This window comes from Piliocolobus tephrosceles, chromosome 13 (genome assembly GCF_002776525.5).
Source record: "Piliocolobus tephrosceles isolate RC106 chromosome 13, ASM277652v3, whole genome shotgun sequence".
NCBI lineage: Eukaryota > Metazoa > Chordata > Mammalia > Primates > Cercopithecidae > Piliocolobus > Piliocolobus tephrosceles.
The window spans coordinates 112,555,971-112,571,981 of NC_045446.1; the positions used below are offsets into that span (position 1 = coordinate 112,555,971).

The 16,011-nt window shown below is 39.5% G+C and overlaps 1 protein-coding gene and 1 pseudogene across 7 annotated transcripts in view; both read left to right on the forward strand.

The window, feature by feature from the left end:
• Positions 1–8,758, forward strand: part of JHY (junctional cadherin complex regulator) — a 72,375-nt gene extending 63,617 nt beyond the window's left edge. For 4 of the 7 annotated variants that reach the window (XM_023208496.2, XM_023208498.2, XM_023208495.2 and 1 more), the window contains 3 exons: positions 5,502–5,582; positions 6,368–6,496; positions 8,282–8,758. In XM_023208496.2, the coding sequence (XP_023064264.1) occupies positions 5,502–5,582; positions 6,368–6,496; positions 8,282–8,479 (408 nt within the window). In that variant the 3' untranslated portion in view covers positions 8,480–8,758. Of the gene's footprint in view, positions 1–5,501; positions 5,583–6,367; positions 6,497–7,126; positions 8,192–8,281 lie in introns of those variants that run through there. The other 3 variants (XM_026451037.2, XM_023208499.2, XM_023208500.3) reach the window with 2 other exon arrangements.
• Positions 8,759–9,192: 434 nt separating this feature from the next.
• Positions 9,193–10,462, forward strand: LOC111540012 (annotated as a pseudogene).
• The last annotated feature ends 5,549 nt before the right edge of the window (positions 10,463–16,011 follow it).

Here is a 16,011-nt window from a genome sequence, read left to right on the forward strand (position 1 = left end):
TTGTAAAGATAATAGGCCCAAGCACCCTTCCTCTTCTCCTGACAGTTCTGTTGTAACTGGGTTCTGAATGCCAGGCATTGTACATGCCGTGAAATCTAGACACAGGCAGTCAGGGATCAACGGATGACAAACGGCATAAAAATATCTGTCACAACCCACCACGAAATGACTGCTTCAGGAGTTTGCTGACAGCTAACTCTGCTGAGCTGAAGTAATTAACTCATGTGTTGGTGTCACAGACAATCTGGGCATTGCTGCTTGACTGCTTCTAAGAAGGGGTTTATTTGGATTAAGTTTAGCAACTGCAGAGCAAATTTCCTTCACTTGCTGTTCCACAGTATTTGAGGCATTGTTTTTTGTCATGTTTTTCAGTAACTTTCTCACACTTACACATCTGAGGAATTTTCTGGAGAATAGCTCTGCAGTGGCCCCCCAGCAGGGTACCACCTTTCAGAGTTGAAACAGGTCCTGACAGGACAGTCAATGTCATTTCCAATCAGGGCACACTGTGTCCCAAGTTTGCAATTAAAAACTCTGCTGTCTTGAGAAGAACTGTGGTTAATTCCTGGTACAAACCTTGCATCAGGAAAGTCCTATGCCATCGTCTACTAGAGCGATCAAGTGTGAACACCAGTACAGAGGGGCTGGTCTGGCCTTAACAATCCTCAGATGGTGCCAGACTCGGTCGATGCCAGCTCGTGTGTGTCTTATGCAAAGACCAGCAGCAAATCTCATCAGGGATTGGTTGAGAGCAGGCCTGCATTTTCCGATTTGTTCCCCTTGTGTTTGGAGACTTAACAAGACTATCATTGTTGATTTTACTTTTTTTTTTTTTTTTAATATTGTGCTACTATGACCTTTTAGTCTTGTAACAGCCATGGAGAGATAAATCAAAGTGAATTATGGGGGATTATTTTTACTATAAAAGACTTTTGAGGAGCCAGAAAGTAGATTAGTGGTTGCCTCGGGCTGGAGGTGGAGGGGGCAAAGGGAGTGACTGCTAATGGGACAGGATTTCTTTTCAGGGTGATGAAAATGTTCTAACATTGGAATGTGGTGATCTTTACACAACTTGGTGAATATACTGAAAACCATTGTATTGTACAACTTCAAGTGGGGAAATTTTGTGGTATGTGAATTATATCTCTATAAGCTGCTAAAAAGACTTTTGATGGAGAGAGATCAAACAAAACTGCACCTCTGAGAACAAATCAAGATTACTTGCGCCAACCTTTAGTAAATCCAAGATTTTTCATTGCCAGTCACCCAGAACAAACTCCGTTAGGAGCCATCACCATCCCTTGAGAAAAGTCCCTTTGCTATAAGGACTTCATCCATCCTGTAAAGGGATCAGCAGCACTTGGAGATCACCCTTTGGGCCATCTCCTGGCTCTGTTTTTCTGTGATAGCCAACATGTTTATTGTAGGTGATAGTAAGAACTGTGGCTGGAGAGCACTGGGCAATTATTCATGCTTCACAATGTGTCTTTTGTAAGCCAGTGGAATGATTAGAAGTTAAGCTGCTTCAGACTTAGGATGTGATTTGTGAGCACTGATCATTTCTTTCTCATCACCTTTGGACAAATTGGATTTACGACTTGGACATGAGCAGGCGTTTTTTCCTTCCTTTTAATTATTGGTTTACTTTGGCAAATAGATAGTAATTCAGTGACTGCAAAACAGCCATACAGATGGCATATGTGAGAGAAAGAACAAATTTTCAATTGTGAAATATAAGTTGTCTGAGTTCATTCACCCACTGAAAATTGGTAAAGGTTTTAAAATGTGATAATACCCAGTATAATCAAGGTTTGGACGAAAAGAGCAATCTTATGGCTCCATTGCTAATTAATTGATGGCCTTAAACATATTCATTTTATTTCAATAATTCTACTGCTATTAACTTATCTCAAAGAAATAATCAAGTAGCCCAGAAAAACAATGCTTAACCTAGGACAGCTTAAATGTTCAACATTTAGAGGAATAAACAGTCCCACAAAACTAGATGATAGAATGTTATGCATAAAACTCACATTAAAAAAATATATATATGCTGACAGAAAAAGGTACTGTAGTACTAAAATGCTTAGAAAAAATAAGAATTTGGCCGGGCGCGGTGGCTGAAGCCTGTAATCCCAACACTTTGGGAGGCCGAGACGGGCGGATCACGAGGTCAGGAGATCGAGACCATCCTGGCTAACACGATGAAACCCCGTCTCTACTAAAAAATACGAAAAACTAGCCGGGCGAGGTGGCGGGCGCCTGTAGTCCCAGCTACTCGGAGGCTGAGGCTGGAGAATGGCGGAAACCCGGGAGGCAGAGCTTGCAGTGAGCTGAGATCCGGCCACTGCACTCCAGCCCAGGCGACAGAGTGAGACTCCATCTCAAAAAAAAAAAAAAAAAAAAAGAAAGAAAAAAAGAAAAAATAAGAATTTGGGCTGGGCGTGGTGGCTCACCCCTGTAATCCCAGTACTTTGGGAGGCCCAGGCTGGCGGATCACCTGAGGTCAGGAGTTCGAGACCAGCCTGGCCAACATGGTGAAACCTTGTCTCTACTAAAAATATAAAAATTAGCCAGACGTGGTGGTGGGCGCCTGTAATCCCAACTACTTGGGAGGCTGAGGCAGGAGAATCGCTTGAAACCGGGAGGTGGAGGTTGCAGTGAGCCGAGATCGCACCATTGTACCCTAGCCTGGATGACAGAGTGACACTCCATCTAAAAAAAAAAAAAAAAAAAGAAATGAAATGAAAAAACTAAGAATTCATAGTGAATGGACAATTGTATAAAAGTATGAACAGACAGATATAATGGAGAGGCAGCAGCTCTCGTGGTTGTGCTGAGTGGTGACTTCTGTTTTCTTAAAGGAGATGTATGACTTTGAAATACCCTTCAATGAACAATGCGTCTTCTGCATACTTTCATGTTACTAATTTTTTAATGATTTTAGTCCAAAGCCTTCCTTAAGAATCTTGTTTCACTTTTTAGAATTGGAATTAGAGTACTGACCATAAATGTTTAACATTCTAATGGGGCAAATTCTATTTACAGAACTTGGAATCCTTGCAGTGTAGAAGTGTTGCCCATATAGCGCGTCATTTTGGCCCTTTTAAATTATTAATGCAACCTGAAAGTGCTGAGATGTTAGGGATATTGCCTTCAGTGGGCAAGTAACACAATTTCCATTCACAGTGATTTCTGAAATATGAGTTCATTCTTCTTACATACAATTAATCCACAAGCAAGTGATTGCTAGCACTGGTGGTTCCACAGCTCAGAACATCAGAACCAGTATTGTTGTGATTCTCTTTTTTCCCTGGCTACAAAATTGCTGCTGCAGCTCCAGCTCCAGGAATCACATCCTTATTTGAGCCAAGAAAAAAGGAAGGGGAAGGGGCTACCACAGCCTTAAAGCTTTCCAAAATATACACTGTACCCAACAAACTTTTGCTTAGACTTCATGGGCAAGAGCTCAGTGCTGAGGAGTCAGTGCTGGAGAATGTTTGTCTTTTGAACATCGACAGTGGGAAGTGGCAGTGGAGAAGTGAATTGGGATGACTCTGGGTACTCAGTAGACCACCGTGAGCAGGACATGTTCTTGTAGTGGTTGATACAGTGTGTTTATACAAGTTCATTTTTAAGATTGGAGAGTTATATGCAATAATTATATCTAATATGAGAAAATGTCCTATATTAAGTCTTTGGACTATCTCTGCTAAGTTTTGTCTTAGAAAAGGGCGAGTTAGATGTATATCTTAGCACTTAATAATTAACAGGAGTGCAGCTGGTCGCGGTGGCTCAGACCTGTAATCCCAGCACTTTGGGAGGCCGAGGTGGCTGGATCACTTGAGGCCAGGAGTTTGAAACCAGCTTGGCCAACGTGGTGAAACCCCGTCTCTACCAAAAGTACAAAAATTAGACAGTCTCATAACCTGGCCTCAAACTAAATAAATAGATAAAATTTTAAAAATGGAATAATTAACAGGAGATTTCAAAATTGATAAAAATCCTGTGCTTTGTCATTAACATATAGACAGGGACTAACATCCACAGTTAGGTGCACGACAGCTGCTTCTTCAATGTGGCGAATTTTTCTCCATTTTAAGCAGTAACTTACATGTGCCTTAAGAAACTACTGTCATCCAACCATCTCTTTTATATTGTCTTTCCCATCCTTCCCAAAAAGGAAGCCAAATTAATTAACAAACTGAAATTTCAAAAGGATGTGAGTTCCCTATAAGGGGAAGTAGCGAGTCTAAACTTCAGGGGATTTTTTGTGTTTTTTTTTTTCTTCTCGAAACAGAGTCTTGCTCTGTCAACCCAGGCTGGCATGCAGTGGTGCGATCTCGGCTCACTGCAACCTCCGCCTCCCGGGTTCAAGCGATTCTCCTGCCTCAGCCCCCCCGAGTAGCTGGGATTACAGGTGCCTGCCACCACGCCTGCCTAATTTTTGTATTTTTAGTAGGGACAGGGTTTCACCCTGGCCAGGCTGGTCTCGAACTTCTAACCTCAGGTGATCTGCTCACTTCAGCCTCCCAAAGTGCTGGTATTACAGGCGTGAGTCACCGTGCCCAGCCTAAACTTCAGTTTTAATTTTGAAAGCAGTGGTTTGGGGAATAGCTTAATCTATCAGGGGACAGACAGGCACCCGTCAGCATATCTGAAATCACACTGACTGAACAAAATGAGTTTCTTAGTGAGTCTTGCCAAGACTCTCAAACGCTTACTTTTCTTTTGAATATTACAAATGGATTATAATTGTTTTTCCCTTAAAATTATCTTTTTCCCCCAATAATCAATAGCAAAACTTGAAAGGTTGGTCCTTCTTGTCTTCTGTAGTGTCTCTAACAGATAATGCTGTGACGTCACTGGACGGGGTATTCTCTTTTTGAAGCACTGTGTTTATCTGATGCGTTTAGATGCTTTCTTCCAGGGAAGTTATTTGGCTCAGCAAACTGTCTAAGACTGGACAAAATGGTAATAGGAGCAGTGGCAAAGTAATAACATATATGTTGTGTTAAAAATGTTAATAGCAAGGGCCAGGTGAGGTGGCTCACATCTGTAATCGCAGCGACTCAAGAGGCTGAGGTGGGAGGATCACGTAAGCTCAGGAGTTCAAGCCCAGGAGTTCAAGACCAGCCTGGGCAACATAGCAAAATCAGGTATCTCCCAAAAAATTAAAATAAAAAACATTCATAAGAAAACAGGACATCACTAGCTTGAAAACTTTTATTTGTAATTTCAGAATTTCAAGTTTCTTTATTGCAGAAGTGGAAAAGTGAAAACACGTTAGCTAACCAGCTACAAATTACCAAAGAGACTATTACCAATAACTACCACTAAAATGGAAGAATTGTCAGGAAATGCAGCCATTCTCTGACAGTGCACACAGGCTTTCATTATTTTCCTTCTTACTTTATGTGGCTATGACACCTTTCGGAGTGGTAGGAGTAGGGGGACACATAAGTCCTTAAAAGAAACTGTTTCTGTGGTTGTATTTTTAGAACACCAAGCTGAAAGGTTATCAGAAAAGAGACGTGAAGCTTGGAGGCCTCGGACCTGACTTTGAGTCCATCAGAGACAAAGTGAGTGAGATGCACATACAGTGTTTCCAGACCTGACTCAGCCCATCTGTCTGTTAGGAAACTGTATGAAGACGCCCTCCAGAATTAAGCCCTAATTCAAATGTCTCACTCGGAATAGAGACCCTTCTGAAATAACATTGGTATAGAGACCCGGACACGCCTCTTGCCTTAAAATAAAAATATTTAGCCCATGTTGTTATATGTATCTGTCTTTCGGTTAGTTTTGAAGGCCTGCACGGCAAAGTGGGACCCGTGCACATGAAAATAAATGTGTATGTTACGTGGTCGTTGGTCTTTCCCACTAGAGTTATCTTGATAATCGTGAACAGTGGCTACAGAGAAGACACTTAGAGGAAGAGTTTCCCAACCCCTGAAAAGTGCATCCACTTTATTCTCTTTCCTCTAGTGAAAGGAGATCTTCATCTAATGTGTTTTAACTGCAGTTGCACTCAAGGCATAAAAAGAGAGTATAGTTCAAAGTTGGAAGCAAAAATGAAAATAAATTGGGTAAATGCAACAAAGAAGGTTCTGAATGTGATTTAGCCCCTGTTAAGGACATACTGGGCGTGCTATTGCAGTGATGTGCCTCCTCACAGAGAGACTATTTCAAGGAGAAACAATTAACTTAACCATTTCACTGCTGCCGCCTTACTCTAGGTGATCCCATTTCTCCTGTACAGCTGATAAGATATGCCCAGTATACCGAAACCAGGGCATCGCTTTAAATAGAGAGCAGAGAGAAGTAGCAGCACCTGGATTCATCGTAACTTTGTTTCTCTGAACAGACGCAAAAATTAATACACCGAAAGGAATATGCAAAACAAGTCAAGGAGTACAACATGAAGACCCTATCCGTTCTATCAAAACCACAAACAGAAAAAGCTCAGAATAAATCTGCTATCGCTCGGCAGAAGGTAAGAAATTCTCAACAAGGCATGTATTTTTTCAATCAGAATTAAAAGGAAACTTTTATTACCGCTCTTTTTTTATTATTATTATTAGAAACAGGGTCTTGCTGTCTTGCCCAGGATGGCATAAACTCCTGGGCTCAAGCTATCCTCCCAACTAAGCCCAAAGTGCTGGGATTACAGGCAGAGCCAACACACCCAACCTGTTTTCTTGTAACTTAAGAAAAACCTGCCCATGTTTTTTGGAACACAGGAGATATTTTAACTACTTCCATTCCTGTAGCTACCCATCATTCACAAATAGCAATGCAATAGTGACACACAGTCTTTCTCTCACACACACACACACACACACACACACACACACACACACACACGATGCTGTAAAGTTAACCTTTATTTTTCTGGAAGTGATTGTCTCCACGTCTTTTCTTCCAAGAACAGTATTTTAAATTTGTCACACATAAAAATTAAATAATCATGTGATTTCTTAAATGAGCAAGCTTCATCATCAATTTTATTTTGTATCATTAAATAAACTTTAAGGCAGTTGTTGTCTTCTTGCTGCTTATATGTCAAGGAAAAGACATATAATCATTGTTTCTCTCAACTTCATTCCCCTACACTTTCCGTAAGGATTGTAATATATAGGTTCCTCTACTGAAGAAAAATTATTTCATGGAATACAGAATGTTCTGCCTCTCAGATGGCATCAACCATCAGTTGTGATGTGAATGAAATATGTACACAGAGCTTTGCAGTACAAGTCTCTGCCTCAACTGATCTATCCAGTCCCTGTAAGGACACGGGACCCTTTGCACAAGGAACAAGAGATCCTTTGGTGCCTGCAGGAATTTGTGCTTCATGTTCTCTTTCACAGACCATCATATTTTCTATTTATTGCCTTTCTTCCTCAGACCTTGAAGACCTCAGTCCACTTGATTGAGTTTCTACGGTGCTACTTTTTCTCTTTTCTCTAATCCCTAATTTTTTCATGAAGTGTTTCAAGGCAACAAACCTATAATTAGAAATATCTGTAACCTTCACTTACGTGCACTGAGAAGTCTAGACTTTTCCTTTCTACATTTTAGAGGATTTTTTCCCTCTTGCAGGACTGAAAGCGTACAATCCATTTGTATTTCAGCTATCAACAATCTCTTACTAAAATGCAAAACTGTTATAAAGGCAGGTTTAGAAATCATATTTAGTGATCTCGTTTTTATTGTAATGCCTTTCAGAACTGACATCACTGAGAAAAAGACTGAGTTTTTCAGCATCTAGATTGCTATAGAAAGAAAAAAATTCAACCTCAAATACTTTCTAGATCCTAGGAACAAGAATAGCTGGTATAATGATGGGAGCTCAAGTGTATGTAAACTACAGTGATGTCTTTGGTCTCAAGGTGTAACAAGTCTTCTTTGGATAGAAAGGTCTATTAATATCTCCTTAATAGAAGTTTGGTTTTACTAAGACTTCCAGAAACTAAGTAGACCAAACACATAAGAAGGAACACTTGAAGGAAACTCAGTTTTATGACAAAAGCATCCAAAGGACACAACTGTATGTATTATTCTTCAACTCCTTTTTTTCCACAATATATTGTTTTGGGGCCAATATATTTTGTTTAAACTGTGTGTTATATTGCATTATTTGATCTCCATTTCCACCAATGTCTTAGTAAGTTATAGTGATAGTCTCCATTTATATTATAAACAAACATTTCCTAGATTTAATTTAAGGAATCCAGGCTCACTTCGCATTTCAAATAAAATTTGATCTTTATGCGTTTAGGCTTTGGAATACGCTAAGACCATCCCCAAACCCAAACCATCAAATCTGACTCATCAAGCATCAAAGGAACAAAAAAACCCAACCTATGCTGGGAAAGAAGAAAGTTTACCTGAAATCTCATTGCTGGAAATACTGCAGAACAGACACGAAAGGGAAAAACAGGCTGTGGCTGCTTTCAAAGTCCTTCACATCGTATAGACAACACTTGATAGGAAGGAGACCAAAAATGGTCCAGGAATGGACGCAGAGAAAAGAAACGCCAACCACCTTCTCTGCGTTGAGAGTGATGGCTTATTATTATCATCTATCTGCAATCCATGCTTGCTTTCTGCGGGATTTAAAATATGAGGCCCAATTGGATTATGGTGCCATATTTTACTTTCTAGGAAGAAAATTTTTTAAATTATTTATTTTCAAATCAGTTAGAATTGGAGCTGAATAATAACTAGAGAATAAAGCTTTTGGTTTTATACTGATCTTTTGATTTCTTAATCTCTACCGCATTCCTTAGCATAATGGAAACCTTAAAGTTACCCAGAAATAAATGTAGCTGTGTTTCTCTCTTACCTTCCTAGTAAGTAAAACAAGTATAAACACTTTAGTTTCTCCTAAAATGAACTCAGTCATCCGTAAATTTTGTGATAACATTTCAAAATGTTACTAAAATCTCCAAGTTTGGCAAAGGGCTTATATATATATAAAGTTGAGGCCGGGCATGGTGGCTCATGCCTGTAATCCCAGCACTTTGAGAAGCTGAGTCAGGTGAATTGCTTGAGGCCAGGAGTTTGAGACCAGCCTGGGCAACATGGTGAAACCCCATCTCTACTAAAAATACAAAATTTAGCTAGGCGTAGTGGTGCATGTCTATAGTCCCAGGTACTCAGAAGGCTGAGGCACAAGAATCGCTTGAACCCAGGAGGCAGAGGTCACAGTGAGCCAAGATTGTGCCACTCCACTCCAGCCTGGGCAACAGAGCAAGACTCTGTCTCAACAACAGCAACAAAAGGTTCCTGCCCTGACACATTCTCTGGTCGGGGTCTCAGGGATGTTAAGACAGCTGGCTGCCTGTGTCTTCGCTGACCATGCTGTCCTGGGTGGCACTTTCTGCCACTGCCACAGTGGCCCCCTCTCTGTAGAATGCAGTTTTCCTAGGTCCAGGAGTATTGCAGGCAACAAGGACCTTTCACACAGGGCAGCGACTCCTTGCCCCTCTAGCCCCTCTTCCTTCCTTTTCCTATAGAGGAAAAGTTCATTTTGGGCTGATCCCTGAGGAATTCTTCCAATTTCTTTATCCTAAAAGCAGTATAACAGGACACTGTGTACTCCAAAATGGGCTTATCTTGTATGCTTTATCCAAAGGAATACACATGATTACCACAGAGACCTTCTCTACTATATCAATAGTAGGGTTACTTTATGTAATTTAAAAATATGGTGCCTCCATTGGAGAATCTGCTTATAAACTCAATGAGCCAGACACTGCCCAAACCAGAAGAGGTGAAGCAGGCTTCCATCAAACAAATCCAGGATGCAATTGATTTGGAGAAGTCGCAACGCTCACTGGTTCAGAAGCGCCATTACCTTTTTGATGTGCAGAGGAATAACATTGCTATGGCTTTGGAGGTTACTTACTGGGAATGACTGCATAGAGTGTATGAGGAAGTAAAGAATCGCCTGGACTATCATATATCTGTGCAGAACATGATGCGTTGAAAGGAACAAGAGCACATGATAAATTGGGTGGAGAAGCACGTGGTGCAGAGCATCTCTGCACAGCAGGAAAAGGAGACAATTGCCAAGTGCATTTGGGACCTAAAGCTGTTGGCAAAGAAGGTTCATGCACAGCCAGTTATGTAAATGTATCTATCCCAATTGAGACAGCCAGAAACAGTTGACTGACTAAATAGAAACTAGTCTATGTGGCAAAATTTTTCTGTATTGCCCTCTACTGAAGTAGATAGTTTCTATCTCCTAAAAATGAAACATTTATTCACTATACTGAGAGAACTCAATCTGTTGGCCAGTCAGATGTTTCCCATCCTTCTTACTTGGCATTTGAGTTGTTCCATGATCACTTTATTTATTTATTTATTTATTTATTTATTTATTTATTTATTTATTTATTTATTTTGTTGTTGTTGTTTTTAGATGGACTCCCACTCTGTCGCCCAGGCTGGAGTGCAGTGGCACAATCTCAGCTCACTGCAAACTCCGCCTCCTGGATTCAAGCGATTCTCCTGTCTCAGCCTCCCCAATAGCTGGGATTGCAGGCGTGCACTACCACGCCTGGCTAATTTTTATACTTTTGGTAGAGACAGTGTTTCGCCATGTTGATCAGGCTGGTCTCGAGCTCCTGATCTCAGGTGATCCACCCACCTTGGCCTTCCAAAGTGCTGGGATTACAGGCATGAGCTACTACACCTGGCCCTATGATCGCTTTTGAATAAGTGGTTTTGCCTTTATTAAATCTTGGTGCCTGACTAAAGATTACCAGGTTATAGTTTAAGTTTGTAATTAATTCTACCATCTTGCAATAAAGTGACAATTGAATGAAACACAAATAAATAAAGAAATAAAGTTGAAAAAAATGAAGGTACATCTGGCTGTGCCTGCTCAGATAGAACAAATCCTAATGTTGTTCTAAGAGAGCATCAAGACATTAGTTAGAAACCCTCCAATAAGTCCAGAAACACCTGATGCAGGCAGCTCTGAGAGACACACTTTATCAAAGCTCCTTACTCCAAGTACATAAATTTGCTGGCCATCTTACCATCACAAATATCTTAAAATACTGTCAAATGTGTGTTTTCACACACACACAAAAATAGATAAGACAAAAGCATTCCATAGTTTACTACTGAATACAAATGTTAATAAATATTTTTTAGTTTTTTAATCTTTTTTAATATTGCAAGAATTTCCAGACTTAAAATAATTGCTGGAGGGTTTGATATTTTTACTTTCTTCCTTATATTAGATGGACATTACATTTTTAGACAGGCATATCCAGAAGTGGATATTTTGAACATCAATTTGGGGCAAATCTGTTTATCAATACATGTAAGGACTAGCTTTGGAAATTTACTCCCGTGTTGTATATATTTTACATGCACTGGAATGTAGCGTAAAACGTGCCCATACGAAACCTTCTCTTAAAACTGAAAGCAGTTAGAATTGAGAGTCTGCAAAGTAACAAGTATCTGAAGATAAACAGAAAACTGGTGAATCATGTTTCAGTGAGATTTGGAAAAGGTAATATATGAGGCATTAGACTCAGGAAAATCACAGGCCAAAATGCTCCTAAAATGTATTTCTAAGAGAAGAGGCCCCTTCTGGGTGCAGGAAGACATTTCTAGAAATATGAGGTAGAATGAGTAACCTTCATTAATTGTTTCCGAAATGGCCTTAAATTCTAACTTAATCTGGAAGAGGAAAAGAATGCATATAGAGACATTCATATTTAAAGGGATAGGGTAAAAATTTTTAAATATTCCATTTGTATTAGAATATCTTAAAAGAATTTAGAGCTTGGAAAGAGTTTATCACATTCAACTGCCAGTTTTTCAGAAGAGGAAATGGAGGTGAAGAGAAAGGCTACATGACTCAGGAGTCCATCAGTCCTACTGAGAGTAATGGGAGGGTAGCCAGGTCTGAATCTCCCATCCTTCAACACCAGGAATATACTGTTTATTTGTCTATGGAAGGAGGTTGTCCTTGTTTCTCTGTGTGGACAAGCAAACATATAGTTGCTATGAATTTCTATTTTGGACCTGAATTTCCACCAAGTTCAGTTTTTAGAAATAAGCATTACTATGTACCTAATACTTTTTTAGCATGTACAATCTGCCAACTCTTTACTACACTGATAAAATTAGAATACACATATAAAGCAACTCAAACTTAGAAAATGACCAATAAAAGAGACACTATTTATTTTTCTTTTTTTTTCCAGAACATTTCAAAAACTTCCTGTACTGTTTTTCTGTTAGCTTAATCATTGTTAAATCCTTCACTTTCACACCTACTGTCAAGAACCCAAACTTAGCTGAAGCAGCTTAAGTGATTCAGTTCCCGTCAAACAACATTTCACAGGATTCTTACCTCCCAGGCAACTCTTTACTATCCAGTACAGAAGACTTGAGGACAAGAAAATTATTTATATAGTGCCATGTGGCATCTAAAATAACTTTGGCTAGGAAATAAAACATATTTGCTGAAAGTTTGGGGTTGAAATCAAAGAATGAATCAAAGTGGCCCTTCATTTGGCTCCACGTCATCTCACAATAGTGAAATATAGCAGAGTGTCACTGAACTATCATAATACTAAGGGGAGACATTTTGCAAAAACAGGGAATGACAAACACGTTTTTTGCTCCTGTTTTAAAGTAAATTGTACTAATGACAACAATAGTGATCTTTTATAGGCCCAAGTTGGATCAGTGATCAATTTTCTAGCATTTCTGTTTCAAATATTCAAAAATAAAAAATAATCGGATTAGAAAACAAAAAACTTCAAACTTAAGTGATGTAATGATGGCACCCCTGTATTTTGACTAGATGTTATATACATGCCATTGAAAGACACAGTACCCAATCTACCTAATGTCTATAAACTGGTGCAAATAAAGGACATTTAAACCATGTATTCTCTCTTATTAAAGCCTCCTTTTAATTGTGTTTTTCCATCTTGAGTTTCCAACAAGAGCATCCTCTTAAAGGGAGCTTTTTTTTTTTTTTACAAGTAGCTGAATTTAATGACAGCTGTCTTCCTGATATTGTTTTGTATAGTAAGGAGTCTCTTGGGAGTTATCCAGAAACCAAGTCAAGAAAAGACAATGTTGAGGAACAAAATAAAAGGTAAGCCTAGCAGAGGCACTGATGCCTAATGGTTCCAATTGGGGCCTTATTATTGGCTAATGAATCATTGTCAAAACATCACAGCAAGCATGAACGTGCACAGTCTAGTCTATAGTGAGAAAATGACTCTTCATCCCAACAGTTATTAACTGGGAGTTGTTTGAAAACACGTCTGGTAATTATAACAACACTGAAGCTAATTGAGAACTTTGAGTTGATAGCAAATGGCCCACAATAGCAGACTAGATGACTCAGGGGGGATTCTTCTTTAATTACTTATTGAAAAATAGCAGAAAATGAATTGGATGTGGACGATCGTCTGCAGATAACAAGACAAGTTTTGCTAATTCTATCCCAAGATGTGCTTCAAAATGTATCTGTTGCCATTATATTAGAAGTAGCATTTGAAAATGTGAAGTTCCTAAGTAAAAATCAGGGTTGCTTTCCTAAATATGCCTTTTTTAAGATTACCTTTTCCTAGTCGGGCGCAGTGGCTCACTCCTGTAATCCCAGCACTTTGGGAAACTGAGGCGGGTGGATCACGAGGTCAGGAGATCGAGACCATTCTGGCTAACATGGTGAAACCTCGTCTCTACTAAAAGTACAAAAAAACTAGCCAGGTGTGGTGGCAGCGCCTGTAATACCAGCTACTTGGGAGGCTGAGGCAGGAGAATGGTGTGAACCCGGGAGGTGGAGCTTGCAGTGAGCCGAGATGGCGCCACTGCACTCCAGCCTGGGCGACAAAGCGAGACTCCGTCTTAAAAAAAAAAAAAAGATTACCTTTTCCTATTAGAGTAAGAATCAGACTTGAATAATATGCATTTCATTCTAACAGTCAAGTATTCGTAGGATGACTGTAGGAATTCTCCTCCCTAATGCTAACTGTGTTTCCACAACTTCTATTCCTAATGGGTAAAAACAAGGAGACACAAAGATACAGAAATGCTCCATTTGCCTCTTTAGTTGTTTTCCCAGTCAGGAAAGGATTTAAAACTGTAGCATGAAGTGAAATTTTTGACTGTGGATTTTGTTTATCCATTGTGCTTGTTCTCCCTACGTCAGTGATGATAAGATATCGTCAAAATAATATTATTCCCATACTATAAAGGCAAAATAAAAGCAAGGACGTATGTTCTAATAAAAAGTTATATTTAGATGTTTATTCCACTTTTTGAAATATATTGAAGCAGGGTCCCCGAAGCTGAAAATCTGATGCTCAGCACTGTCCCCCACCCTACTGCCTCCGGACTAAGTGCAGTGTTTCTTTCTACACACCCTGTAACTTCATTAAGCAAAACCACACATCTGTCTCACAAAGAGACAGAGGAAAGAAACATAAAATAACACAATTTCCTAAGCAAACATCTGGCTAATGGAAAGCAAAAGGCTTCGGATGGAAGACTTCATTCATTCAGTCATTCATTCATTCATCAAATTCTCTAAATTACTCCCTCGTGTGAAACACTCCCACTTTTCATGTTTGGTTATTTCCTTTTGGCTCAGTAAAATAACTGGAAAGTTGACACTTTTCCAAAATATTAGACAACACATTGCAAGATACAATAAGATACAAAATGAATAATATTTTCAGCTCTTTCCACCTCTCAATATAGGGGCTCTGGAAAATATGAAGAAAGGAAAAAAGAATTTGGGGAACTGGATTTATCTCCCTTGCTGCCTCTCCATTGCCTTTTCATTTCCCCCTTGCAAACCGGGGTAATGTCAGTAATTAATTTTCAATAAGCTGAATAAATGGTCTTCCGCTATTAAATAGCTTGAACAGGTTGAGAGGTTTACAATGATGTGAGCATTCCAGGCAAATGTATTTAGTGGAGACTTGGAAATATCTGATAAGATTTTGTAAATACCCTTTGCTGAACTGGCAGCTTGTAGAGACCAGCACTGATACTGGGGCTGCTAAACGGGCTACTCAGGGCACCCTCTGTCACTAGGGTCTCAAGTTTTTGCAAGAGAGGTTTTAGTGCTAAGTATCCCTATGGTTCAAATTTCATAGTAGGGGAAATAACTGCCCAAAATTTAAAACCCAGAAAATATGATCGGCCATTCTTTGGGAAGCTGTCTAAACAGAGGAAGGAAGCCAAGAACACACTGAATAAAACCAGTTCAGATCTCTATGTTTTACTCTTTCCTTTGTGGCAAAATCATCTCCCCAATTAATCTTACACTTTATTTTTTGACCATCCAGACAACTATCAAAATCATGATCATGAAGCCTGGTTGGCCCTGCCTCATACCATATCTCCACCCTGTCACCTGGCAGTGATGCCTTTTCCCATTTCCCCTGCTTCCACACAATGGTGACACTTTGAAGCAGTGTTGATGAGGTTCCTAAATCTGTTGTTTCTGCTTAAAATTGATAATCTCCTATGATACAAACCTCAAGCATCTATTTTTAATGAAACCTTTAGATGAATATCAAAGAACTATTTAGCCATGCCTAATATTTTAATTAGATTATATTCTCAATTTAACCCATTAAACCTCCTTTGATGATCCCAATATTTAGTGTTTAGCCTCAGATGCATGAGGTAATGAATACTGAACCTTTTGATTTAATGAGAATTTCAGCTCTTCCAGCCTGCGCCTCTTTGTATACCTTTTATTTTGCTGGCTATAGAATTCAGTTAATTGAAGGAGTCTCTTACCATCACACATTAAGGAGTATAAATTAGCATCCCTATTCTGATTGGAAAATGCAAGCAGACAGTTTTGCTTTGATCTGAGGAGTGAGCTGCAGAAGCCAGCAGCCCTCTGAAAATGAGCTGATGGCCCTTGTTCCCAGGGCAAAATGCAGATGCATCCATGTGTCACAAAACACTTAATGTCTTAATTGATCACCTCCCAATTCTTCC